The 24,867-nt window shown below is 50.3% G+C and overlaps 3 protein-coding genes and 1 long non-coding RNA gene across 6 annotated transcripts in view; 3 read left to right on the plus strand and 1 right to left on the minus strand.

Moving 5' to 3' along the window:
- The first annotated feature begins 1,231 nt into the window (after positions 1–1,231).
- Positions 1,232–1,969, plus strand: LOC101132215 (neuroendocrine secretory protein 55). Its single transcript, XM_031004789.2, has one exon. The coding sequence runs from the start codon at positions 1,232–1,234 to the stop codon at positions 1,967–1,969; it is 738 nt and encodes a 245-aa protein (XP_030860649.1).
- The window catches only part of LOC109023045 (guanine nucleotide-binding protein G(s) subunit alpha), a 70,688-nt gene continuing 47,711 nt past the window's right edge, over positions 1,891–24,867 (plus strand). The window contains exon 1 of one of the 2 annotated variants that reach the window (XM_055372861.2): positions 1,891–2,011. In XM_055372861.2, coding sequence (XP_055228836.1) covers positions 1,969–2,011 — 43 coding nt within the window. In that variant the 5' untranslated portion in view covers positions 1,891–1,968. The remainder of the gene's footprint in view (positions 2,012–24,867) is intronic. The other variant, XM_055372860.2, reaches the window with a different exon arrangement.
- LOC134757811 (uncharacterized) lies at positions 2,007–12,021 on the minus strand. Of its 2 annotated transcripts, none has more exons than XR_010132313.1 (3): positions 11,985–12,021; positions 9,998–11,876; positions 2,007–3,676 (listed from the first exon to the last, which is right to left on the minus strand). It is a non-coding gene; the product is annotated as an uncharacterized lncRNA (long non-coding RNA). The 2 variants fall into 2 exon arrangements; XR_010132314.1 differs by having other exon boundaries at positions 9,998–10,036; positions 11,642–12,014.
- LOC129529102 (protein ALEX) lies at positions 14,489–16,641 on the plus strand. Its single transcript, XM_055372858.2, has one exon. The coding sequence runs from the start codon at positions 14,562–14,564 to the stop codon at positions 16,602–16,604; it is 2,043 nt and encodes a 680-aa protein (XP_055228833.2). The 5' UTR covers positions 14,489–14,561; the 3' UTR covers positions 16,605–16,641.

Below are 24,867 nucleotides of genomic sequence, written 5' to 3' on the forward strand. Positions count from 1 at the left end.
AGAGCAAGATTCTGTCTCAAAGCAAAACAAAACAAAACAAAACAAAACAAAACAAAACAAAAAAAACCTACCTAGGAAATAGCTGTAAGGGGCCTCCAGTGAGGATTCCGTGTCACCCTGAACTGCCCCGCAGGAGAGAAGTGGTTGTGTGAACTGAGAGCGCAGGAAAGACTTCCCTTTACCCATGCTCTCAGCTCCAGTCCACTTCCAGCACCACCTTCTCAGCTCAATCGAGCTCAGGGCAGTCCTCAGATGGGCTTGCAGACTTGCAAACTACTACCTCAACCGTGGGGGCCCTTGTTGAAGAAGATGAGGTAATTAGCCAATTCAGACTGTTTGAGCACGTATTTTTTGGAAACTTTTCTAATTACAGTCACTATAACAGATCTGCTAAAGGTAGTTTCATGATTAATGGCTGCCCGAAGTTACCATCCTCAAACTATTAAGCCATTGGAAAATGCTAGAGGCTTAATACTCGTGTATAGACAGACCCTCATTCCCCTGAATATTTGCTATTTGGGGTTCTGCGTTTTTAGCTGCTCCCAGGCTGTGTTTATTTCCCCAATAACTGGGGAAACTGGGGAGGGGCACGACCCCACGGGAGCCTGCGCCCACCTGCCCAAGTACTGGACCTGGGGCTAGCTTGCCGCTTGCTCCTTGCCACCCGCCAGGCCCCCCGCCCATCGCTTCACCCAAATCCTTTCAAACAAGGTTCCCTCCTGCCACCTGCCGGCCCACTAGGGTCTGCGCCACAGGCTCGGCGCCACCACGCAGCTCGCGGGGAGGTGGCCCCCACCTCCTTACTGCACATGCCCGGCAGAAGTCCGGGCGCGCAACTTCGCAGAACCTCACTGCCCGTCCCTCCTCGCCTCAGTCTCCTCTGTCCTCTCCCAGGCAAGAGGACCGGCGGAGGCACCTCTCTCGAGTCTTAGGCTGCGGAATCTAAGACTCAGCGAGAGGAGCCCGGGAGGAGACAGAACTTTCCCCTTTTTTCCCATCCCTTCTTCTTGCTCAGAGAGGCAAGCAAGGCGCGGAGCTTTAGAAAGTTCTTAAGTGGTCAGGAAGGTAGGTGCTTCCCTTTTTCTCCTCACAAGGAGGTGAGGCTGGGACCTCCGGGCCAGCTTCTCACCTCATAGGGTGTACCTTTCCCGGCTCCAGCAGCCAATGCGCTTCGGAGCCGCTCTCTGCAGAGCCAGAGGGCAGGCCGGCTTCTCGGTGTGCGCCTAAGAGGATGGATCGGAGGTCCCGGGCTCAGCAGTGGCGCCGAGCTCGCCATAATTACAACGACCTGTGCCCGCCCATAGGCCGCCGGGCAGCCACCGCGCTCCTCTGGCTCTCCTGCTCCATCGCGCTCCTCCGCGCCCTTGCCACCTCCAACGCCCGTGCCCAGCAGCGCGCGGCTGCCCAACAGCGCCGGAGCTTCCTTAACGCCCACCACCGCTCCGGCGCCCAGGTATTCCCTGAGTCCCCCGAATCGGAATCTGACCACGAGCACGAGGAGGCAGACCTTGAGCTGTCCCTCCCCGAGTGCCTAGAGTACGAGGAAGAGTTCGACTACGAGACCGAGAGCGAGACCGAGTCCGAAATCGAGTCCGAGACCGACTTCGAGACCGAGCCTGAGACCGCCCCCACCACTGAGCCCGAGACCGAGCCTGAAGACGATCGCGGCCCGGTGGTGCCCAAGCACTCCACCTTCGGCCAGTCCCTCACCCAGCGTCTGCACGCTCTCAAGTTGCGAAGCCCCGACGCCTCCCCAAGTCGCGCGCCGCCCAGCACTCAGGAGCCCCAGAGCCCCAGGGAAGGGGAGGAGCTCAAGCCCGAGGACAAAGATCCAAGGGACCCCGAAGAGTCGAAGGAGCCCAAGGAGGAGAAGCAGCGGCGTCGCTGCAAGCCAAAGAAGCCCACCCGCCGTGACGCGTCCCCGGAGTCCCCTTCTAAAAAGGGACCCATCCCCATCCGGCGTCACTAATGGAGGACGCCGTCCAGATTCTCCTTGTTTTCATGGATTCAGGTTAGTTGCCCACCGCTAAATTGGGGAGCCTGAGGGCGGTGTGGGAGCAGCGCGGGCGGAAAGGAGGTGAGAAGGAAAGGCAGGTCAGGGGAGAGTGGGAAGAGAGGAGGCTCAGCTGGCCAGCCCGGGATCAGGGGTCAGGGTGAGGCGGCGAGGGCTCCCCCAAACTTCCCAGGATGCCAGGGGCGCCCTGGTGGCCAAAGGCTTGTTGGACGGCGGGGCGCACGCCGTGCGTCCCGCTGGAGACAACCTGAGGTCTCCGAGCTGGTGCCCCGGCTACGCGACTGAATCCCGAACGCACCCCAGATTTGGAGCTGCACACCCAAACGGCATTGGTAAGTCACTTGTTTTGCGCGCTTTTCTTCCTCCTAGAAAGACTAGTCTCAAATAAGTTGGCCTTCTCAGGTGTCCAAAATGTGGTTCGGAGGTGCGCGCGCCAACTTTCACGATGTGAGAGCAGCCGCGCTGTAAAAGACACTGTTGAAATGTGCGGAAAGTAATCAGAATGGGAATGGGCGAGAACTCTAGAGACTGACCACCCGGGAGGGAAGTCACGGGCGCGCGGCGCCTAAGCAGCTCAGAGCCGGGAGCCCAGGTCCCAGAGCTGACAATTAAGCCGCGGGACCTCCGCGCCAGTGCCTCCAGCTGCCGTGCGCCAGCCTTGGCCGCCACAGCCCGCCTCCCGTCGCTCGCGGGACAGAGACCGCCTCAAAGAGTGTGCGCACCTGCCCGCGCGCGCCGGAGCTGACCTCTCCCGGCGGCGGGCGGTTAGGGGAAAGTACCTGGGGGAAACGTAGAGGAGGTAAGGGGACCCTTGGGGGTGCCCCTACGGGCTACCAGGGTTGAACGCACAGGCATGGTCACGTCGGGGTATTGCCAAGCTTTTGGCGCAGCTGGTCGGGTGGCCAGGCTGCATGCGGCTTAGCAGGAGACGTCCTGGGCTGTTTGCGCAGGAACTCTGGAGGCCCTCGAGATCGTCGCAAGCGGAAAGGTAAAGCGGAACAAGGGACAGGCTGGAGACGGGGGTCGCGTCTAACATCAGGATAACTTACAATTCGTTTCCAAAGAGCGCGGTACGCGCAGAGCTGGGGAAAGGTGTTGGATCCGGCGCCAGTCCTTGGACGATCAGTCGTCGAAAAGGAGGCAGGGGCCGGCGGCTCCGGCAGCCTTGGGGAGGGGAGGCGAGGCGGCGTGCTCCGGCCATTTTCAGCACGGGTAGAGTTAAGTTTAACCTGTAACCTGGAGGGGAATCTGCTCTGATGACCTAGCACAAAAACGGCAGCAATCTGGTAACGCACCTTCGGAAGGGAAGGCGTACTCTCCTCGCCAGTCCTGGAGGGAAAGACTGATTAAGTGAAATGTCTTTTAAAAATCTCATCCGACTTGGAAATTGATTTTTTTTTTTTTCCTGGTGTGCGTGTCTCATTTTGCGCCGGCTTAATTATTCGGATGACAATGATTTGGAGGAATAGTAAAGCGTTTTGAGGGCTTGAGATGAATGACGGTCAGGTTCTTAACTCCTAAGAAAAGGATGATGATAGAAGGAAAATACCTTAAATGGTCTTCCTTCCAGGACCTATTCCGTAGGAAAGGCGTCGCGGCGCCCAAGACTTAGTTCTGCCGGGCTGCAGCGCAGACTGTGGTTGGATGCCTTTGTGGTCTTCCCTAGTAAATACGGAGAAACCAGTTTATTTGCAAGTGGTTTTCTGCGACAGCAATGTTAGTCTCAGAAGTTTGGAGGCTGCGGAAGGGCTAGGCGTGCCCCGCTTTTGGCTTGCCCCTAAATCGAAATTCCTGCTTAATGTAAACAATGATGGTGTGTTGGCTGTGACATTAAGTGTTCAGTTTTTCCTAATGTCTCAGCCTGAGTTCACCAAGCAAAATGTCTCTAGGGACAAGCAAGAAAAACTAGGGATTGTGTTGAATTTTTTTGGTGTGCCTTTCAAGTGTGGGAGCTATCTTCAGACTGGGTATTCCGGGAGACCCGTTTTCCCACAGAGAATTATTCGTTAGAGAAATGAGCATGTTGCCTTGTTGCAGGATGAATAAACAAGTTTTTTAAAAGCCCTCCGTGTCGAGCCCACACCTCACACCCATCTTGCTGTTTTTTAAACAGAAGCCCAACACAGGGATGTTTCCTGAACTGTAAGCAATGTACCATGTTCACATGTAGCGAGGAGGGGCAATCTAGGAACACACACTGTCTTTCAGTCTTCCACAAACTGCCTCGCCATCTGCATTACAGCCCAATTGTGAAAACCTGTTACCTACCGGCACACACTCTCCCCCGCTCAATTCCCCTCCCCCGCTCAATTCCCCTCCCCCGCTCAATTCCCCTCCCCCAGCTTCCCTCTTTACACCCTGATTCAAGGGTGGAAAAGCCAGTGCAGACCATATAAAGCAACTGAAAGCTATACCAACCCCCGAGGAAAGCACCTATGACCCTCCCTGAGAAGACAGGAGTTTGCTATATAGACTTAGCAAACCTTCTTTCTGCCTGAGAAACTGGTATTCAGCTGCCTTCCTTTTCCAGAGCCATTTTTAGCAAGTTCCCCAAGCATTCCCAACTCACTGGTCTCCCAGCTGGCCCTTTGTCCCACCCTGCTCAACTGGGGTTAGCATCTGAATAGGCCCACTTGCCCCTTTTACATAGGTGAGGTCTGCGGGGTGAGGATAGGCTCTCAAGAAAAAGCAGATCTTATGGTTAACCACATAGGTGAATTACCAGCCACTTTTAATACTTCAAATGGAGGGTGAGGGAGGAGGAGGAGCAGGAGACTAAAGCTAGTTAAACATGATGATATGCCCCTAATATTGAAGTTCTTTCCTTTAGTACATTAATCATTTGCTTAATGGAAATTTGCTTTTGTCGGGGAGGGGAGGGCGACCCAAAGGTGCTCTTGTAACTGAACTTATCTGAGCTGGGAATTTATGTTGCAATGTTCCAATATTGTGTGGGGTCAACCTGATGTAGGTTTAAAGTTTTGCAAACAAAACTCTTTATGTTCATCAGAATTCAAGAATTAGAAATGTTACAGTTTGGGATTGTTTTGAGATGTTTCTTTAATGCACTGCAAGCCTTTCTCACCCTGGAGTTGCTTACAGCCTTTGACTCTTCAGCCTTCATTTTCTGCAGCTGTGTGGAAGGTTAAGGAGGAAGAAAGCTGAAACTTCAGTGTTGGTAAGAATGAGGTTTTTTGGTTTTTTAATAATCTACATGGATTTACCTCAATTATCAGTTATTATTATACTGCTCTTCAAGAAGAGGGAAGCTTTTGAGAGGAAACTGAGCAGAAACCATGGTGTGAGTAAAGCATGTCTCCTAACTGCTTAACTGGAAGGTGACCTATCACAAAAACCAAATCACTAAAATAAAATTAAGCTTCCAGGCCAGTGATGTCATGTGCTGGCTCAACTGCTGCTCTTCTCTAAAAAATCACCCAGCAGAGGGATGAGATGCTCAAATGACATCTTTAATCCCCATGTTCAAGAATGAGAGATGGAATTTCTTGTTCTGTTGTGGGGTTTTGACACTAATGACTCTATTTCCTATAACTTGATGTCCCAAACTGGAGCAGTGGCATCTAAGACGAAAGGCCCAGGGCTAGGAGCCCAGGTTGCTTCTAGCCATGGTCAAGTGGCCTTAGGTCAGACCCAACACCCCTCTGCCTCAGTTTCTTCTAAAATGAGGTCGCTGAATGAGATGATCCTATTTATCCCTTTCAGCTCCAAATGTCTAGATTGATTAGCTTAAGAAGGCTGGGGTTGTCCAATTTGACCCTACACTAGTGATTTTAACCCTAATGGAACTCCCAAAAAACATCGAAAGTTGCTCAAATAAAAAGCACCAGCTAGGTATCACGCCATTGCACTCCAGCCCGGCCTACAGTGTGAGACTCCATCTCAAAAAACAAAACAAAACAAAACAACAACAACAACAACAAAAAACCCCGAAAAACAAAAAAAGCACCAGCTATGAAGAAATCTGTTTTGTGTTGGCTTCATGTAAATTTTGTCAAATCTGCTTTACAGCTGGTTGCAAAATGGTCTCAAAAGGCAGTTTAGAGAATGCAGAATTCCACTGTGTCCTTTCCCTAAACTGGAAACATTTAGCCATCCTGAGAGTCGTATTTAGTGTGTGTTTTACATGTGTGTGTGTGTGTTCCCCACCTTCTGTCCCTGACCTTGGTGTCTAAGAACAAGCTTTTCAGAGCAGGGGCAGGCAGCATGGTTGCAAGTACTGACCTAGTACTGCAGCTTGGAGAGGCTAACCACTGTGGGAGACGGCAGACTGATGGGAACATTGGTTGAGTGACCACAAGTGTTGTTGAAAGTTTTTTGGTAACAGTTTTAAGTGTTTTGGTTAAGCTAGACCTGAAAAAAATGGTATAGAAGCTACAGCTATTTGAGATAAACCAGTTTTCTCAACCTTTGTTTTTTTCATGATCACTCCCCTCTTAGCTTCTTCAGACATATGTTTCTTATTTGCCCCAACCCATGACATTTTAATACCATGGACATATAGCTATACCCCATTATCTGTTTATGTACTGCAGGACCTTGTCACAGCTAAGACTTTTTTGCACACCGCATCCCCCAAAACCAATTTTGCCTCCATCATACATGCATGGGATAAACAAAGCAAATATTTCAAAAACAAAAAAATCTGGTTCTGTCAAATTAAGTGATTTAGCACCCATTTTTGTTTTATAATTTCTTTCTTACATATCAAAAGGCCATATTGGGGGGTGGGGGGCATAAATTTTTTACTGGTATTTGTTTTCTTTCCCTTGTTTAAAAATCTCATGAGTTTTTTCAAACGCCTCCAATAGCTATGCTGGTCCAAGCACTAGTGGCCATTAATTCACAGGGCAGAGAAGCCAGAATAAACAGCCTAGTGACTTAGTTCTCCCAAGGCCAAGAGCCTGCAATGCGGGGCCACCATTACCTGTTGACAGTGCTCAGCCAGCAGAGGCAGGACTCTGCCTGCAACTATTCCCGGGTAGAAATGGGGAGGCTGCCTTCCCAGCTCCCACTGGGCATAGCCTGTGTGTTTATTTTTTGTGTTTATTTTACGGTATGTTACAAATTAGCAGGGCACATGGCTATGAGAAAGGCCAACATAAACCCAGGCAGCAGGGACAGAGGGTAAGTGGTGACAGTAAAGTGGGGAGAGATTTAAGGAAGGCAAAAGGAAAAGAAGAATTTGAGGGATCACAGAAAAAAGGAAGATGTGGGTAGATAAGAGAAGCCCTGGGAAGGAGCAGAAAAGAAGATTTAGAAATGGGGAAGGGGGTCACAAAGCCAGGAAATTTGGGGTTTATAAAGAAAGTTGTTTGAAGGAATAAAGAGAGTCTTGAAGAGAGAAAGGTTGAGGGCAGCTTCAAGTATCTGGTGGCTAAGGGGGTTAGAACCAGGTGCATCAAGGGACAGACTTCAGCTCAACATTAGGAAGGGCATTTTTAAAAGCCAAATATGGCATTGGAGGGCTACTAATGAGGCTCACAGATTCGACACCGTTAACATCACTGTCCCCCTGAGAGTTTCTTACAGACCTGGTCCAAAAATTCCAATTTCATAGGTGTGGAGTTTTCATACAAGTACGTCAATTGCTACACTCAAAGAGAAAGATTTAACACCTAGAAATCTAGCTGTCTAGCTCCAAGGCTAAAGCCTTGGGTTTTGGTTCACAGCAAGGTTGGTCTTCAAGGTCCCCACTCTCAAACTTGAGGGGTCCAAGGGGCACAGGCCAAAGACCGGCAGCCAGCAGAAGACCACGTTTCTTCTCCCCCCAACCCCATGTGAGAGCTGGTTTCTGAGTGTCCTGGCTTATGTCGCTGTCTTAATTAGATTTCATTAGGAAAATTTGTCCTGGGTAATTGAGGTTGTTCTAGAAGGTGAAATATACCATTCCCCTTAAACAATGATGCCCAGAAGCCCCCAGGGTGGCTGGAATTCCCACCATGAATTGCAGAAATTTTAAGCAGAGCTTCCACTAAAGCCAAATTTACCTTCCGAGATTCCCTCTTTCCCTTCCAACCCCCACTTTTGCCTCTCTCTTAGTTGCTTTCCCATGGTGCTGTTCATCTTTTCTGGAATGGCCTCTCCTCCCCTGAAATTCTTTGCTGCATCATCAGCTAGTCTGGAGAAGGAATCCACAAATGTCTGGACCCACTGTTCAAGCATAGGTGCTCAGAGGGCAGTGGCATGCCTTGGCTGAAACAGAATTTGGGGCACCTTTTGAGAAGGTTGCTGAGCTACAGCTAATTAGCTGAGTGAAGGGGTCTGAACTCATGATGGGGGCTTTTTAATCTGAGCATATCAAGTATTTTCATAAAGACTGTTTCCACTACCTCTAATATCAGCCTTGCATCTGCCTCTAACCTGGTATCTTGCCTCATCCATTTGAGGCTTTTTTCCTTTAGCTGGCATTTGCTTCAAACAGCCTGGCCACCCAGACCCCTCTGCAGACAGCAGTATGCTGCTGCCTCCACCGGCCAAGGCGGGCAGAGGAGAGGCTGAAGGGAAAAGGATGGCAGCAGCAAGTCTTGATTGAAAAGTAATTAATTGTACAGCTTCAAAGTCTATTACTACTCACTCAGCACTCAGAAAACATTTGTCACTGGGAGGCTGAGAAACTTCATAGTTGCCTAAATTCTTTTCTACCTTCTCTTTCTGCTTTTACTTTTTCCTCAATTGAAAGAAACCCACTGACAACCAATGACATGAATGGGCTACAGAGAAGGCACTTCTGCAAACTTCACCACCCACCTCCTCCCTGCAAAGCCGCAGACCAAAAGGAAAATGACTACCAAAAAAATACTGTTTTTCGTGGTTTCTGTTCCCTTCCCTTTCACCCACCTCCCTTCCCTCTCTCTACTTTGCCTTCTCTTTGTTGGCTACAGGGATAAACCCAGAAAGCTGACAGGTAGCTACCTAAACTTGAGATATGCCTTGTGCTTTTGGTAATGAGTAAGAATCCCAGAATGTAAGTAGAAACACAATTACTTGTTGAATACATGTGCCATGAAAGCATCAATAGAGAGGTGAGACTGTTTGGGAAGCCCAGGGCATCACGTGCGGCTACCAAGGAACGGGGCTGTAATGGTGCTGTTCAGAGAGTTAATGGTAAAGAAATACATACATTCTTTCCATTGGGGGTTCCATATTTTCAAGACGCCACTGTTTGCCACCTGTGGCACCTGGGCCATTTGGCTTTCCTCAGACATGCAGAGTTTAATGGAAGCATGAGAAATTTTTCCCATCCCTTTCTTAGTACATCAAGTGCAGACGCTATTATTTTTAAGTAGCCAAGTATACACAATTTTCAAGTAAACCATCCCTGGGTTTCGACAGCCAATCCTGTCCTCCCCTACTTGACACATCATCTCACTGCAGCCCTACACTCCAGCACACAGCCCCTCATGACAGGGGTCAAGACCCTGGCACACAGCATCTATCCATCCCAACTCGGCGTTTTTTTCAGGCACCAGCCTCTCCTGACTTCCTCTTCCTTAGCTGCATAAACACATTAATAGACTTTCCTTCCTCAGTCCTATCACATATTTATCTTTTCCCATGACGGCAATCCATCCAGCACGGGAAAGCTATGTTTAAGGTACTTTGCTATTATACAATTATAATGGCAGATCCTAAAAAAGTCCCTGGCAAGGTGAGGCCCCAGACGATGCTGCCCACTAACACCCAGCACTGGCCATCTCCCTCCAGATCAAGGCCATGTTTCTGTCTTGAGCTAGCAAAATTATCAGCCTTCAGGAGGATCACCAGACAAGCCAACCAATCAGGCCAATCAAGGTGGACCCCAGTAAACCCACTAGCCGATCACCCCCAGCTCTTACTATACCGGATTCCTCAGGTCCCTGTGGCCTTGCAGGTGCCACAGGTGGGTCAACTCCTCGAACATTTGGCCACACTTCTGGGGTCCCTGACCCCACTACTGATGTTTCAGCTCTTAGCTCCACTCACCTAAAGGACTTAGGTTTTTCAGAGTCTGGTAGCCAGTCACTACAGAGAAATAACAGGAGTGGAAAAAAGGGGGAATATCAGGGTTAAATACTGGGATTTATTCTTCCTAGTCTTAATTTATCTTTAAATTAAGGCAATTCCTATTCAAATCTAAGGGTCCTTTCTCAGCTTATAGTGGTGATTTTCAACTGGGGGAGATTTTGCCCCCCAGAGGACATTTAGCAAAGTCTGGAGACATTTTTGGTTGTTAAAACTAAGGGGATGCTACTGGCATCTAGTGGGTAGAGGCTAGGGATGCTGCTCAACATCCTACAATGCACAGGGCAGTCACCACAACAAAGAATTGCCTGGCCCCAAATACCACCAGTGCAGAGGCTAAAACACCAAGTCTAGATGAGATGCGCTGAGTGGTTCTGAAACCCCTTCCTCTGGTGTGCTCCCATCTCTCCCTTCTGAGTCCTCCCTACTCACTCCTGGACTGTCTCCCTTTTTCCTGTCCAGTGCGCCAGTTGTTCAAGATTCTATTACCAAATGTATTTCTCCCCTAAAGAGTTTTCTCTGACTCCATAAATTCATCTTTGTAAGTACGATTGCCAATTTGAATGTGTGACCTTTATCTTTTTCTGAACTTCCTCCCAGATAATGGGCTGCAAAAATCTCCATCCCAACTGCCCAAAGTTCCTTCAACTCTGCCATGTCTAAAACCAAGTCAGCACTGCCACCTTGCCAGCCCCTCCCACTGACTTCCCTGTCCCACTCCCAGTGTTGCATCCATCTGGGTGCCATACTTTGGCTCCTCCATCTTTTGTGTCTTTCTAGCATAAGAGCTGCTCCAGGAGGATCCTTTGGGACCCCTCTTGAGTGCCGTCCTTCAGCCTTACTGCTTCCTTTACCGTGCTAGGTCTCTCCTTTAAACATCTCCTTTGTGCATAACCCCTTTCCTTTGTTCTCGATCAGGATCATCCTCCATGCTGCTTCTGCTTTTCCTAAAAGTAGGCTCAAATCCTCACTTGCAGAACAAAAAACTTTCAACATCCTTTCCGTTTCCTGCCAAAATAGCCTCAAAAGTGCTTGCCCTCATACCCCATGGCATCCTCAGAGAGATTCTATCTAATTTCTCCTAACTTTTCTCCCCCTGCTCCCCAAGAGCCAGCCAAGGTGGCCAGTTGTGTTTACCCAGCCACGCCCCATGTTTCCTACCATTAAATCCTTTGTTCGTGGTGGGCAAACCGTCTCCCATCCCCCACTACCACCTTCTATTCATAGCCAAGGCGTCTATCCTTCCTTGGAGGCCCATATAAAAAGCCATTTTCTCCACCAAGACTTTCAAGGTCCCCCCAAGTGGAGGTCTTTTCTTTCATTTGTATGCTGCTCTACTCTCTAGGATGAGGAATTGGTATTTGTCTAACTTTTTAAATTTTTTTTAGTCACCTCCATGCATGTGCTCCCCTGGCAAAGATCATGATATCAGAAAGAATGAACAAAGGGGTCCCACAGACCCATGAGGGTGTCGAACAGAGACCCTGAACCCGTTCCTCGACAAATGGTACTTTGGGGGTGAGCGCGAGGCCTGACGAAAGCAAACAACCCCTTTGGAGCACCCATGGCAGTCTCCCTGGGGCTCCAACCCCAATGTCTACTGACCTTCCACTTGTGCAGGCTCAGCATCCCTGGGGCCTCAACTCCTTATCCATCCTGGGCTGCTCCTCGCAGTAAGCCCTCTCCTTGGGGTCCTGGCCCTCTACCTCCCAGCCCTGGAAATCTTCTTGCTCCTCACCTTGCCCGGCAGCGGCACCCCGTTGGCTAGGTTAGCCTGCCGCCATCAACACACCCAAGGGTTGGCCCCTGGGACACCACCTCTCCCCCCAGGCTTGGCAACCTGTGGCATGAGAAAGAGTGACCCCACAGCGCTAGCGGTCCTCGTGGTCTTCTAGGCCTAGCCGCCATACACCCGCCCCCCAACGGCTTCCAACCACCCCAGCAGCACCTCTTCGGGCGTTCCAACGCGGCGCCCCCTATTGGACCTCCCACCCATATCCGGTTTCCGGTCTGACGCCCCCTGCTCATTCGCCAGGCAGCCTTGATTGGCATGACCCCTGCCCAATGGCTGACCCGGCGCTGGGGTCGGAGGGGAGTGAGTTGGTGTTGGGACCCAGTTGGGCCATTCAGTGGATGCTCAAGTGGTTAAGCCGTTTTGCGTGGGTGTAGTTGGCCAAAGTTTGAATCAAAGTTCAGTGTTGACATCTGGAAGTGTGTAGACCCATAGAGCTAAAGCGATATATCTTTGGGGGATCCCAAACGTTTCCCAGGGTCCAACTGTGTTCGCCTCCTTCCGTGCTGCGTGGCCACATGGATGGTGGATGCAGGGGGGGCAAGGATGCACGGTGCCTGTGGTACCCTGGCTCTAAGAGGGATGCGTTAGACTAAACGGGATCGCAACTTGCGGTGGTTCGCCCGCCTGCAGCTCTTATACAGCAGCCCGTGCCATGCGCCCTGCTTGCTGCAGCCCGCCCTGTGTAACTCATCCAGCCTCCCCTCCCCCAGGGTTCTGCAGGTCAGGTGACCCCCTGCCTCCTGCCCAGCTGCTCTGTGCCTAGACGTGGCTCGCCAATCTGTCTCACTGGTGAGACCGACCTGATGCGCACCTGCCGGGTTTTATGTGACCCCCTAACAGCAGCTTTTCTCCCGGGTTCCAATCCCTCTGCAGACCCCAGACCAGAGCATAGCATGTGCACACACCAAGGCCACCAGGTGGTGTGGGTATTTACCTTTGGCTAGCTCTGAGCCCACCGCAGCATGGTAGCGGGAGCGCAGCTGCGCGGGCAACCGCCGGGTTTGTGGCCGGTTGGCGGGCTCAGTGCCGCCTCAGTGGGCTCTAGCAGTGGAAAAGTAAAGCGACTACCCTAAGATACCCAGAGCGAGAGGAGAGGGGCTGGAAGGGTGCTGGAGGCAGGCTGTAGTGAGGCTAAAGGAGCTGACTGACCGGCGCTGCGGCCGGTGCCCGAAGCAGCGAGCAGCGCACCTCAGCTCCGGTTGCCGCGCGGCATGGTATTTATCTGTGGGTTCAGTGCGCACAGCGTTGTCCAGTCTCGAAACCACCCTAAACCGGCATTAAACCCCAACCAAAATCCCCTTTAACCCTTCCCTAGAACAGCAGGACCTGCGAAACTCGGAGGCCGCTTTGTGAGGTCCGCCTCTGCGCAGCACGCCCCCCACCCCTCTCTTGGTGCCGCCGCAGCTACTCCCTAGGGGGCTTTGCTCTTGGTGGTACGCACCCTAGACCTTCTTATTCCCCTGCGTCACCATCCACATAAACAAGGGAGCACCCTGCTTGCGCCGCTGTGGGCCACTGCGGAGACCCCTAGAGTGTGATGGGGGTGGGGGCTGTTAAAGTGCTTTACCGGAGCCAACCTCAGCAAGTGACAAACAAAAGCAGCAAAAAGTACACCCAAGGCATTTAAAAAACAAATTGCGTGCTCATCTACTCGGCATCCCCTCTCCCTCGCCTCTCTCTGCTTCTCTGGTGGGCTCACGACCACCTGTCGCATCCCTACGCGTGCCTGCGCCCCTTCCCAGGCACCAAAAGCCTTGCGCTCCGGACTAGGGGCTTGAGATCCGGGGCTGCCTGGAGGCTGGGGGCTATGACTCAGAGTTTCAGGGGTATCCTGGGGTGATGAAATCCTTCTTCAGTCCCCCCTCCCCCGAGGAGTCGGTTGGGTTGGGGAGGGAGGGTTTCAGCTCCTGTACTCCAGCGTCCCGAGGCCCACGTCTTGCGTCACGTGTCCCGCAACGCAGGAGCGCTTTCTCTGGCCAGCGGAGAAGCGAGGAGAAAGACTCCAAATCAGTCAGGGAGAGGAGTGGAAGGAGCCAAAACGTCCCTGCGAGGCCTGCGCTCACCAGCCCCCTTACCCAAAGTCCCGGGCCCCTGGCGCCAGGAGCGGGCTCCTGGAGCCGGAGCCAGCTCCGCACTGGAACCGGCGTCCTCTGGTGGCAGAGAGAGAGCGCTACTGGCGATTTTCGGACCGAATCGGCACGCTCGTCAGATCCAAGCAGGCGGGACTGGCCTGGAGCAAAAAGAAAGAGAGAGGAGGGCATAAGGACAGACCAAGGAAGAGGGGCTGGGGGGCAGCCTGGGGGCATGAAAAGTGGCCAGGAAGGAGCCAAGACTCCACCAGCAACAATTGAGTTGCTTCAGCCTCAGTCTAGGGTTCCAGGCCTTGAACCCCCCAACCTCACAAGGGTTGGAAAGTGAGGCTGGTGAACTTTCCAGCTGGTACTTTGATTTAAAAATAATAATAATAATTTTTTCACCCTAGTTCGGTTGGGTGCTCCATCTTACGGAGCCCCAAACTTATTTTGAGAGGCCGCCACCGTGTTATGGGCGTGCGCAACTGCCTCTACGGCAATAATATGTCAGGACAACGCGATATCCCCCCTGAAATCGGGGAACAGCCCGAGCAACCACCTTTGGAGGCCCCAGGGGCAGCTGCCCCCGGTGCTGGGCCTAGCCCAGCCGAAGAGATGGAGACCGAACCGCCTCACAACGAGCCCATCCCCATCGAGAATGACGGCGAGGTCTGTGGACCCCCAGAGGTCTCCAGACCCAACTTTCAGGTCCTCAACCCGGCATTCAGGGAAGCTGGAGCCCATGGAAGCTACAGCCCGCCTCCTGAGGAAGCAATGCCCTTCGAGGTTGAACAGCCCAGCTTGGGAGGCTTCTGGCCTACACTGGAGCAGCGTGGATTCCCCAGTGGGGTCCATGCAAGCCTTGAGGCCTTCGGCCCAGCACTCATGGAGCCCGGAGCCTTCAGTGGTGCCAGACCAGGCCTGGGAGGATACAGCCCTCCACCAGAAGAAGCTATGCCCTTTGAGTTTGACCAGCCTGCCCAGAGAGGCTGCAGTCAACTTCTCTTACAGGTCCCAGACCTTGCTCCAGGAGGCCCAGGTGCTGCAGGGGTCCCCGGAGCTCCTCCCGAGGAGCCCCAAGCCCTCAGGCCTGCAACGGCTGGCTCCAGAGGAGGCTACAGCCCTCCCCCTGAGGAGACTATGCCATTTGAGCTTGATGGAGAAGGATTTGGGGACGACAGCCCACCCCCGGGGCTTTCCCGAGTTATCGCACAAGTCGACGGCAGCGGCCAGTTCGCGGCAGTCGCGGCCTCGAGTGCGGTCCGCCTCACTCCCGCCGCGAACGCGCCTCCCCTCTGGGTCCCAGGCGCCATCGGCAGCCCATCCCAAGAGGCTGTCAGACCTCCTTCTAACTTCACGGGCAGCAGCCCCTGGATGGAGATCTCCGGACCCCCGTTCGAGATTGGCAGCGCCCCCGCTGGGGTCGACGACACTCCCATCAACATGGACAGCCCCCCAATTGCGCTTGACGGCCCGCCCATCAAGGTCTCCGGAGCCCCAGATAAGAGAGAGCGAGCAGAGAGACCCCCAGTTGAGGAGGAAGCAGCAGAGATGGAAGGAGCCGCTGATGCCACGGAGAGAGGAAAAGTACCCTCTCCGGGGTACGGATCCCCTGCCGCCGGGGCAGCCTCAGCGGATAGCGCCGCTGGGGCAGCCTCAGCGGATACCGCTGCCAGGGCAGCCCCTGCAGCCCCAGCCGATCCTGACTCCGGGGCAGCCCCAGAAGATCCCGACTCCAGGACAGCACCAGCCGATCCTGACTCCGGGGCATTCGCAGCCGATCCCGACTCCGGGGCAGCCCCAGCCGATCCCGACTCCGGGGCAGCCCCTGCCGCCCCAGCCGATCCCGACTCCGGGGCGGCCCCTGACGCCCCAGCCGATCCCGACTCCGGGGCGGCCCCTGACGCCCCAGCCGATCCCGACTCCGGGGCGGCCCCTGACGCCCCAGCCGATTCCGACTCCGGGGCGGCCCCTGACGCCCCAGCCGATCCCGACTCCGGGGCGGCCCCTGACGCCCCAGCCGATCCAGATGCCGGGGCAGCCCCTGAGGCTCCCGCCGCCCCTGCGGCTGCTGAGACCCGGGCAGCCCATGTCGCCCCAGCTGCGCCAGACGCAGGGGCTCCCACTGCCCCAGCCGCTTCTGCCACCCGGGCAGCCCAAGTCCGCCGGGCGGCCTCTGCAGCCCCTGCCTCCGGGGCCAGACGCAAGATCCATCTCAGACCCCCCAGCCCCGAGATCCAGGCTGCCGATCCGCCTACTCCGCGGCCTACTCGCGCGTCTGCCTGGCGGGGCAAGTCCGAGAGCAGCCGCGGCCGCCGCGTGTACTACGATGAAGGGGCGGCCAGCAGCGACGATGACTCCAGCGGAGACGAGTCCGACGATGGGACCTCCGGATGCCTCCGCTGGTTTCAGCATCGGCGAAATCGCCGCCGCCGAAAGCCCCAGCGCAACTTACTCCGCAACTTTCTCGTGCAAGCCTTCGGGGGCTGCTTCGGTCGATCTGAGAGTCCCCAGCCCAAAGCCTCGCGCTCTCTCAAGGTCAAGAAGGTACCCCTGGCGGAGAAGCGCAGACAGATGCGCAAAGAAGCCCTGGAGAAGCGGGCCCAGAAGCGCGCAGAGAAGAAACGCAGTAAGCTCATCGACAAACAACTCCAGGACGAAAAGATGGGCTACATGTGTACGCACCGCCTGCTGCTTCTAGGTAATGCGGCGGACTCTGCCTGCGGGCAGCAGGGCCGCCGGGGAACCGGGGAGGGGGTGGCAGGGCTGCCTGGTGGGGCTAGGGGCTCAGCAGTGGGAGGAGGGGGTCCAGCCAAAGGCGGGAAGAACTTGCTAGAAAGTTCCAGGGAGGGACCCTAACTTTGCCCTGGGAGCGGGAGGGGATCTTTGGTGGATTCGGGTGGCCGAAGTATATGCCCTCCAGGGAGAAAAGTGGTGCCGAGCGACACTGAGGGTCGTTTCCGGCTGGACAGGCCAGCGCCAGCAACCGTAAGCTGGACAGGCAGGGGCTTCAGGTGAGCCAGGAACTGCCGGGGAGGGGCCCCGGGGCCCCGGGACTCCCCTGGCTAGGCTGGTGGGGTCCACGGTGGGCTGGGGTCATTGGGGAAGGCGCGCCCCCGCCTCGCCTGGCACGGCTGCTTGGACTCAGACAGCTTGTCGTTGTTGTGTGTTGGTGTCCATATTCTGTGTTCGCCTGTGCATGATACGCTCAAGTGTCCCCTGTTCCTATCCTGGCACCCCCAAATTACCCGCCGACTGTGTACTTGTACTTGGGAACGGGCTGTGTTGTGATTTGCGCCATGGCCCGGGCAAAAAACTTTCGCTGTTCGCACACTCTGGTGGTACCTGCGCCCGGGCGCTCTGCGGCAAGCGGTGCGGAGGACACGCGGGGAAGGTGGCGGGGCCTCCCGGGAAATAAGCGGGGCCCTTGGCCTGGGGGAGCGGGGGATCGCTTTTCGCCGGCCTCCGTAACCTTGTTCCTGTATGTCTTTCTCTCTTTTTCCTTTTGCGCTAAGCGTTTCCTCACTTCTCATTCGTTCGCCAAACCCTCCCGCCTTTACAGTTGAAAAACCAGACACACAGGTATCTGGGGCGCCCGGGGCTGCACACCTCAGTTCGGTATTCTGCACACACACAGGTCGGGGGATGGGGGAAAGGGGAAACACAACCTGCTGTAGGCAAGTCCGGATCCCAAACCACGTGGGGGCTGGTTCCAAGGGGGTGGGCGTGGCTGTGTTTAAAAAATACGAAATAATTTTTCTTCCTAGCGAAGAGCCCGAGGTAAGCCAATCATTTTTACAAAGAGTACAGTAGGAGGGGCTTGGTTTAAAAAGATGGGGGTTATGTGTTGTGAGTGGAATGTCACCTTTGTGTTTGAAATGCAACTAAAATAAAAGTTTTCAAAAAATGCTCTGAGTGTATTTGAAGTGTGTGGACAAAGTATGGCAAAACCGTGAATATGACTTGTGAAAACAAGTAAATGTTTGCATGTGAATTTTTTCAGGCAGCTTTAGCTGGGGGCAAAGAGGCTTGTCAAAGGTAAGGTCTTCTGCAAATTGGCTCTGGATACAAAAAATATATAAAGGTATTTTGATTATAGAAGTTAAAAATCATGATATTCTTGTCAGGAGGGTATTTTGGTGGCCTTCTCCCTTCCCCCTCCTCCTCTGCTCACATTTCCCCACCTCTTGGTGCCCTCCCTTCTCCAGGATCCCCCTCCTCACCCCACAGCAAGACCCTCTCCTGTATCTCCCAGTCTTTCCCTGGCCATTCCCAGTTCCCCACCCTCCCCCCAGCCCCCCAAGACTTCTTAACCTCAAATCTGGGGCATTAACTATTTTTGCCACATTTAATCAAAGCATCAATTAGCAATGGTCTGAATATGTGGTTTAAACGAAAACTTCCAAACAAACTTCACAAGCTTAATTTTTACATTTTATTCTCTAAGACTTTCTCTAAGACCTTTCAAGGGATTTCAAGATCACAGTTTTTAAGGCTGCGCTACATTTGTTAAATATGTTAGAATGTGTGATGGTTTTTTATTAATGGCATTATTGGCATATAACTGTGCTATTGTGACGTGGCTCTCACAAATCACAATTTTAAATGTGAGGATCATTTTGTGTATGCCCATCCAGGTAGACCATGACATTATCATTTACCTAAAGACATATAATATGGTCGTTGTTTTAAATTTCAAATGTCTCAACTACACTAAAGCTACCAAACATTAAATGACAATGCACTGGTTTCCCTGCAGACAACTGATTTTGCCATCACAGACCCATTTCAATATTCCAAGCACAGCTCTGGGAAGCAAACCTGTAAATTGGGGGTGGGAGGACACAAATGCGTACAGACAGGAGACCCAAGTGACAGTGTGCACCTGACCCCTAATTGTCAAATTGGTGATGTGCCTTACATGCGGGGCCTCAGTTGCCTCCTTTGTGAAATGAAGCTTTCCTAGCAGATCTCCACTAAGGAATGCTTTTGCACCATGATTTGAGTCTTCTATTCTTCCTGGGGGTGGGGGGTGGAGGAGACACAGTCTACTTACATCAGGACTGGAGACTTATACCATAGATTGTGCAGCCATCAGTCCTGCAGCAAACTGCCCATGTTTGGGACCAGTCTTAAGAATATTAGAAGTTTCCTTTGTCTCCCCTTATTTTGTCACCAGGAGTAAAAATTAACTTTAAGAAAAGCAAATTTGCTAGGGTCACCTTGCACCTTGTCCTGGCTTTGTTCTCGGGTGCTGGTGGCCAAACACCTTTGGATGCAGCATAGTCCAGAAGGTGGGCTGGCAAACCATGGGCCATGTCTAACATAAGCCTGAAATATGATAGCCAGTGTTAGCTGCTAGCTGAAACTGTACCACTGCAGTTTGTCAAAGCAGGCTACAGTTTTTGACCAGGCTTCCTTTTGCAGAGGTGACGTACCTCTTCTGGACCTGAATTATTGATGGGGGACAGGGAGAGGAGGAAGGATGAGGACTTACTCACATGTAGGACAAGACTTTTTACTAACTTTCTAGTCCCAACATATAAAACAAGACATCCATACATCCCTACCACTGAAAATGCAGATCAAATGGCTGTCCTTTGATATGGTTGCTAATTTGTGACATGCAGATTCATCTGTTGCTTGAAAAAATATATGTTCATGTGCTTATCCTTTCTGTTTTTATTGCCGGGACAATTTAATCTCATTACAGGGAATCCTAAGAAATCAAAGAGAGAGAGAGAGAGAGAGAGAGAGAGAGAGAAAGATAGATCGAAATCAGTAATACGATTAAAATTCTAAAATATCTAAAGAGTTCTTTTTAAAGAAGCCTTTTTCTTACTCAACACTATCCACCAATAGACTGTTTCCATGTTTCTGTTACATTTTAAAATAATTTTGGTGGCTTAAACATTTTTTAAAACTTCATTTAGTTGTGATTTCCTCCTTAAGAACTGAATGGGGCTAATAGATCACAGTTTCTTAGTATCTGCCACATTTATTAAAATTGTGCAGGCAAATGCTATATATAATAATGGCTATTCTGCTATGATGCTTTATTTATACAGTGAATCACAATTAATTGTATGATTATTTATGCCACCAAGTGCAACAGTGATGCACTGTATTCCATCTTGCAGAAGCACCTTTTTATTTTTCTTTTCTCTCTCTCTCTCTCTCTCTTTTTTAACATACAGCCATTTTTTTGTATTCTAAATGCCTCCACTGAGCTTTTGGTGTGGTGGGAAGGACATGGCTTATCAGGCCACAACATTTTGGAGTCCAGATAGATTTATTATTTTCTCTTTTCAGTCTCCTAGTAAGATTCATGCTTCTCAAAGTCTGAAATTCTACCTTGGTTTTAATTCTTACAGATTTCTCTCAGAAAAATTTTTCCCATATAGGTAGATTAATGTTTAAAATTTACCCCCATTATTTACAATGGAAAACTGGTTTTAAGCAAAAAGAATTGGGGGTCATCCCCTTACTGTATGTATCCTCCTAACTTGAAAAGGAAAATCTCCCTGCTCTCAGTATGATTAGTAACCAGTAATAATAATAATAATAACACATTCTGATTACATTTTTTGTTTGTTTGATTTGAAACAAAGTCTCCCTCTGTCACCCAGGCTGGAGTGCAATGGCAAGATTTCTGCTCACTGCAACCTCTGCCTCCCAGGTTCAAGCAATTCACCTGCCTCAGTCTCCAGAGTAGCTGGGATTACAAGCGTGTGCCACCATGCCTGGCTAATTGTTTGTATTTTTAGTAGAGATGGGGTTTCACCATGTTGTTCAAGCTGGTCTCAAACTCCTGACCTCAAGTGATCTACCCAGCCTCCCAAAGTGCTGGGATTACAGGCGTGAGCCACTGTGCCTGGCCACATTTTACATTTTGTAAAGCCTTTCATCTAGTCATATTTGTCTCTTGAAACAGTCCTGGGCAATAAAAACGTGATAGGGCCCCATTTCATAGGCAAATAAACCAAAAGCTCAGAGATTAAATATCAGGCATTTTTTTTTTTGAGAAGGAGTCTTGCTCTATTGCCCAGGCTGGAGTGCGATGGTGTGATTTTGGCTCACTACAACCTCTGCCTCCTGGGTTCAAGCGATTCTCCTGCCTCAGCCTCCTGAGTAGCTAGGATTACAGGCGCATGCACCATGCCCGGCTAATTTTTGTATTTTTAGTAGAGATGGGGTTTCACCATGTTGGTCAGGCTGGTCTCAAACTCCTGACCTCGTGATCCACCCGCCTCAGCCTCCCAAAGTTCTGGGATTACAGGCATGAGCCATCGCGCCCGGCCATAAGGCACTTTTACTCAAAGACTGCAAGGTAGGTAAAGGATCTCAAATTTCAAATTCAGATAAGATAATGCTTACCAGAAATGTGATGATAAGCTATAAAGCATTATTTAAGTGTAAAGCATGATTATTCTAAGTATACTATGTGCTCTTAAAATCCCTTGCCAAATGACACATGTCAAGTAGTCTGCTACTTTCTGAATTAGAGCAAAACTCACAGATCCCTGATTATAAATGTCCATTGAGTATACATGAAACATGAGCTCCCCCATTTCTGAGATGGCTGTCATGGCTTTGGTAATATTTCATTTACACATTTGCTTTCACTCATCTGCCAGCACTGCAACATTGCAGTCTTAGTTTGTTGGGCTACTGTTTTCCTTTTTTTTTTTTTTAAATGCAGGTTTTCTTTAAAGTTTTTTGTTTTTTGTTTTGTTTTGTTTTGTTTGCAGGGTCTAAAACTTTTCTTCTTGTTTAGGTTTCCACTAAATAATAATTAATCATTATAATAATAAAATGCAGTTACTTTTCTGCATAGCTCTATTATAAGTATAGTGTTAGAATGTTTAGAATCCTGGTCTGGATCTCATGATCCTATCAAAATAACTCTGCTCCGTAGTCTTCGTAGTGATTTTTTTTTTTTTAAAGTATGCCTTACTTCTAGTCCAGGCTAATTTCCATTTAGCAAGAGTCAGTGTGTGGTCTTAGAAATCACCTTTGGCTTTTATGCAGGAAGGTTAGTTGTTGTTGTTTTTAAGATGGAGTGTCACTCTGTCACCTAGGCTGGAGTGCAGTGGTACTATCTCGGCTCACTGCAACTTCTGCCTGCCAGTTCAAGCGATTCTCCTCCCTCAGCCTCTCGAATAGCTGGGATTACAGACATGCACCACCACACCTGGATAATTTTTTGTATTTTTAGTAGAGATGGGGTTTCACCATGTTGGCCAGGATGGTCTGGAAATCCTGACCTCAGGTGATCTGCCCACCTTGGCCTCCCAAAGTGCTGGGATCACAGGCATGAGCCACCGTGCCCGGCCAGGAAGGTTAGTATTAAGCAAAAAATAAATTTATTTTTAGAGAAGGTAACCTAGATTTGAAATTCCCAAAGCCAGCCATGCTCCTTCTTCTTTTTAGAGTTAGTTTTTCCTCCAAATAAAACTTACTCCCAACCCCAGCAAAATTGTGGCTCTTCAAATGCCTCTAAATAACTCTCAGGAGACACATCAGTAGCGAACAACAATCGTTTCTACACTTCTTGGTTTCTTTTAGCTGTAGTAGCAAATGTGAGGTTCCTCTCAAACCCACTCATGCCATTTGCCCATTTAAAAATCAAATTTCTCAGGAGGAGTAGCAATTTTCAAGAGAGAAGGGACAGGGCCAATTGATGTCACAAGGTCCTCACCATCAATTAAGACAAGTCAACGGAGGGAACTAAAAGCACTGGGCAGCCTAATTGACCATCTCTGACCCCTTGGAATAGGGACTAGGAGACTCTGGCCCTAACACGCACCTTCACAGATTTCATTAAATTAGACCGAATGGAGCTTTTGTTCTCATCAGATTCCTGTTCTGGCCTGTGGTCACCCTAAGCATAAGATCATGTTCTCTTTAGGAAGGAAGAGGAGAATGGACCTGAGCCTCTCTTTGGGAGTTCTGCTGAAAAGTCTGCAAGTCCTAAGTGGCCTTTATGCAATTTAGAGACTGGAAGGAAGGCACAAATATAAACTGGGGGAAAGAAGCCCCTGAACAAAGGAGAGGAGAGGTATTTCAAAAACAGGATATATTCTTTTTTTTTTTTTTGAGACGGAGTTTTGCTCTTGTTGCGCAGGCTGGAGTGCAGTGGTGCAATCTTGTCTCACTGCAACCTCCGCCTCCCGGGTTCAAGCGATTCTCCTGCCTCAGCCTCCCCAGTAGCTGGGATTACAGGCATGCACTACCACGCCCCACTAATTTTGTATTTTTTATAGAGACGGGGTTTCACCATGTTGGTCAGGCGGGTCTCGAACTCCTGACCTCAGATGATCTGCCCACCTCAGCCACCCAAAGTGCTGGGATTACAGGTGTGAGCCATGGCACCTGGACTTTTTTTCTTAATTCTTCCAAAAAGAGGGCCAGCTACTAGAAGCAGTTACAATTTGAGAAATCTAGAGTCTTTTTAAAAGGGTAACATGCTCAACCCAGTGCTTGGCACATATAAGTACCCCAAAAATGTTTTGGGTTTTTGGGGTTCTTTTTGTCGTTTTTTGTTTTTTAAGACAGGGTCTCACTCTGTCGCCCAAGCTGGAGTACAGTGGCATGATCTCGGCTCACTGCAACCTCTGCCTCCCGGATTCAAGTGATTCTCCTGTCTCAGCCTCCCCAGTAGCTGGGATTACAGGTGCCTGCCAGCATGCCCAGCTAACTTTTATATTTTTTAGTAGAGATGGGATTTCACCATGTTGGCCAGGCTGGTCTTGAACTCCTGACCTCAGGTGATCTGCCCACCTTGGCCTCCCAAAGTGCTGAGATTACAGGTGTGAGTCACTATACCAAGCCTCGACTTTTAATTTTAGAAATTTACTTTTCCTCCTAGATTTTTTTTTTCTCCCTGCTCCAAGTGACGTTTTGGGTTTGGTTAGTTTCCTGTTGTTGCTGGGTTTTTTTTTTGTTTGTGTCTTTGTTTTTCTGTTTTTTGCATTTCTCATTAGACTATTAACATGTAAGTTCTAAAAGTGCCAGCCATCTCATTCTGTCTTTCTGTCTCCACCTTTCAGAGTACATTCTTTGTTTACATTTTGTAAATAAAGGTCAAGCAGTAGACGAATGCCACCTTGCCACATTTATAATTGTGTGAAGTCACTCTCAGGTGAATGATGTGCCAGAGAGAGATGAGGAGATAACTTACTTTTTGACTTGTCCTGTAAAAGTGTCACCTGTCACCCCTGCCTATCCAGCTCCCCCTTCTGTTTTGATTAGCTCCTAACTATAAATCAATTCAATACCGAGGCTGAGCTCAAGGACCTGAGCTTGGATTGTTCTATGGTTATTACACATGAAAAAAAAAAAAAAAGAAAGAAAGAAAATGTGTTTAGTTTCCTTTCCAACAGCCAGATGGTGAACCAGGCCAGCTCATGGGAATTGAAGATGAAGAGACCTCCAAGAAAGAGGTAGGGAACAACACAACAAAACAATGTTTGACTTTTCATTATGTTGATCGTCACATGCTCTTTGAGCACACACGAGTCACACACCTTTCAAGTTAGAATCAGTGGAGCACTTTTCTACATGCAACAACTGGGAGCTATGCTAAGGGAAGAATGTTAGGCAACTGCTCTGTGACAGGGCAATGGAAATTCAGGGAGTGTGCCTCTGTTGTACTTCCTTAGAGTAAAATCCCAAATTGCATTGCAGAGTAATTTGTTAAACCTCAGGAGTATTTAAATTCAGGAGTATTTTGACTTGTGGAGTTCTGCCCACAGAACTGCACATTCGATCTTACTAAATGTTTTTTAATGATTCAATTTGGGGCGAGGAGAGAGGTATAAAGGTAGTATAAATTGTTATCCAATCTCAAATTTATTATGAGTCAGTCAATGTTTCCGACATTGTCACACACACACTGTGTGTGGGACAGAGTAAGTACTTTTAACTTCCTTTAATGAGTTGATAATGGGAAGGAAAAAAAT

This window comes from Gorilla gorilla, chromosome 21 (assembly GCF_029281585.2).
Source record: "Gorilla gorilla gorilla isolate KB3781 chromosome 21, NHGRI_mGorGor1-v2.1_pri, whole genome shotgun sequence".
NCBI classification, from domain to species: Eukaryota; Metazoa; Chordata; class Mammalia; order Primates; family Hominidae; genus Gorilla; species Gorilla gorilla.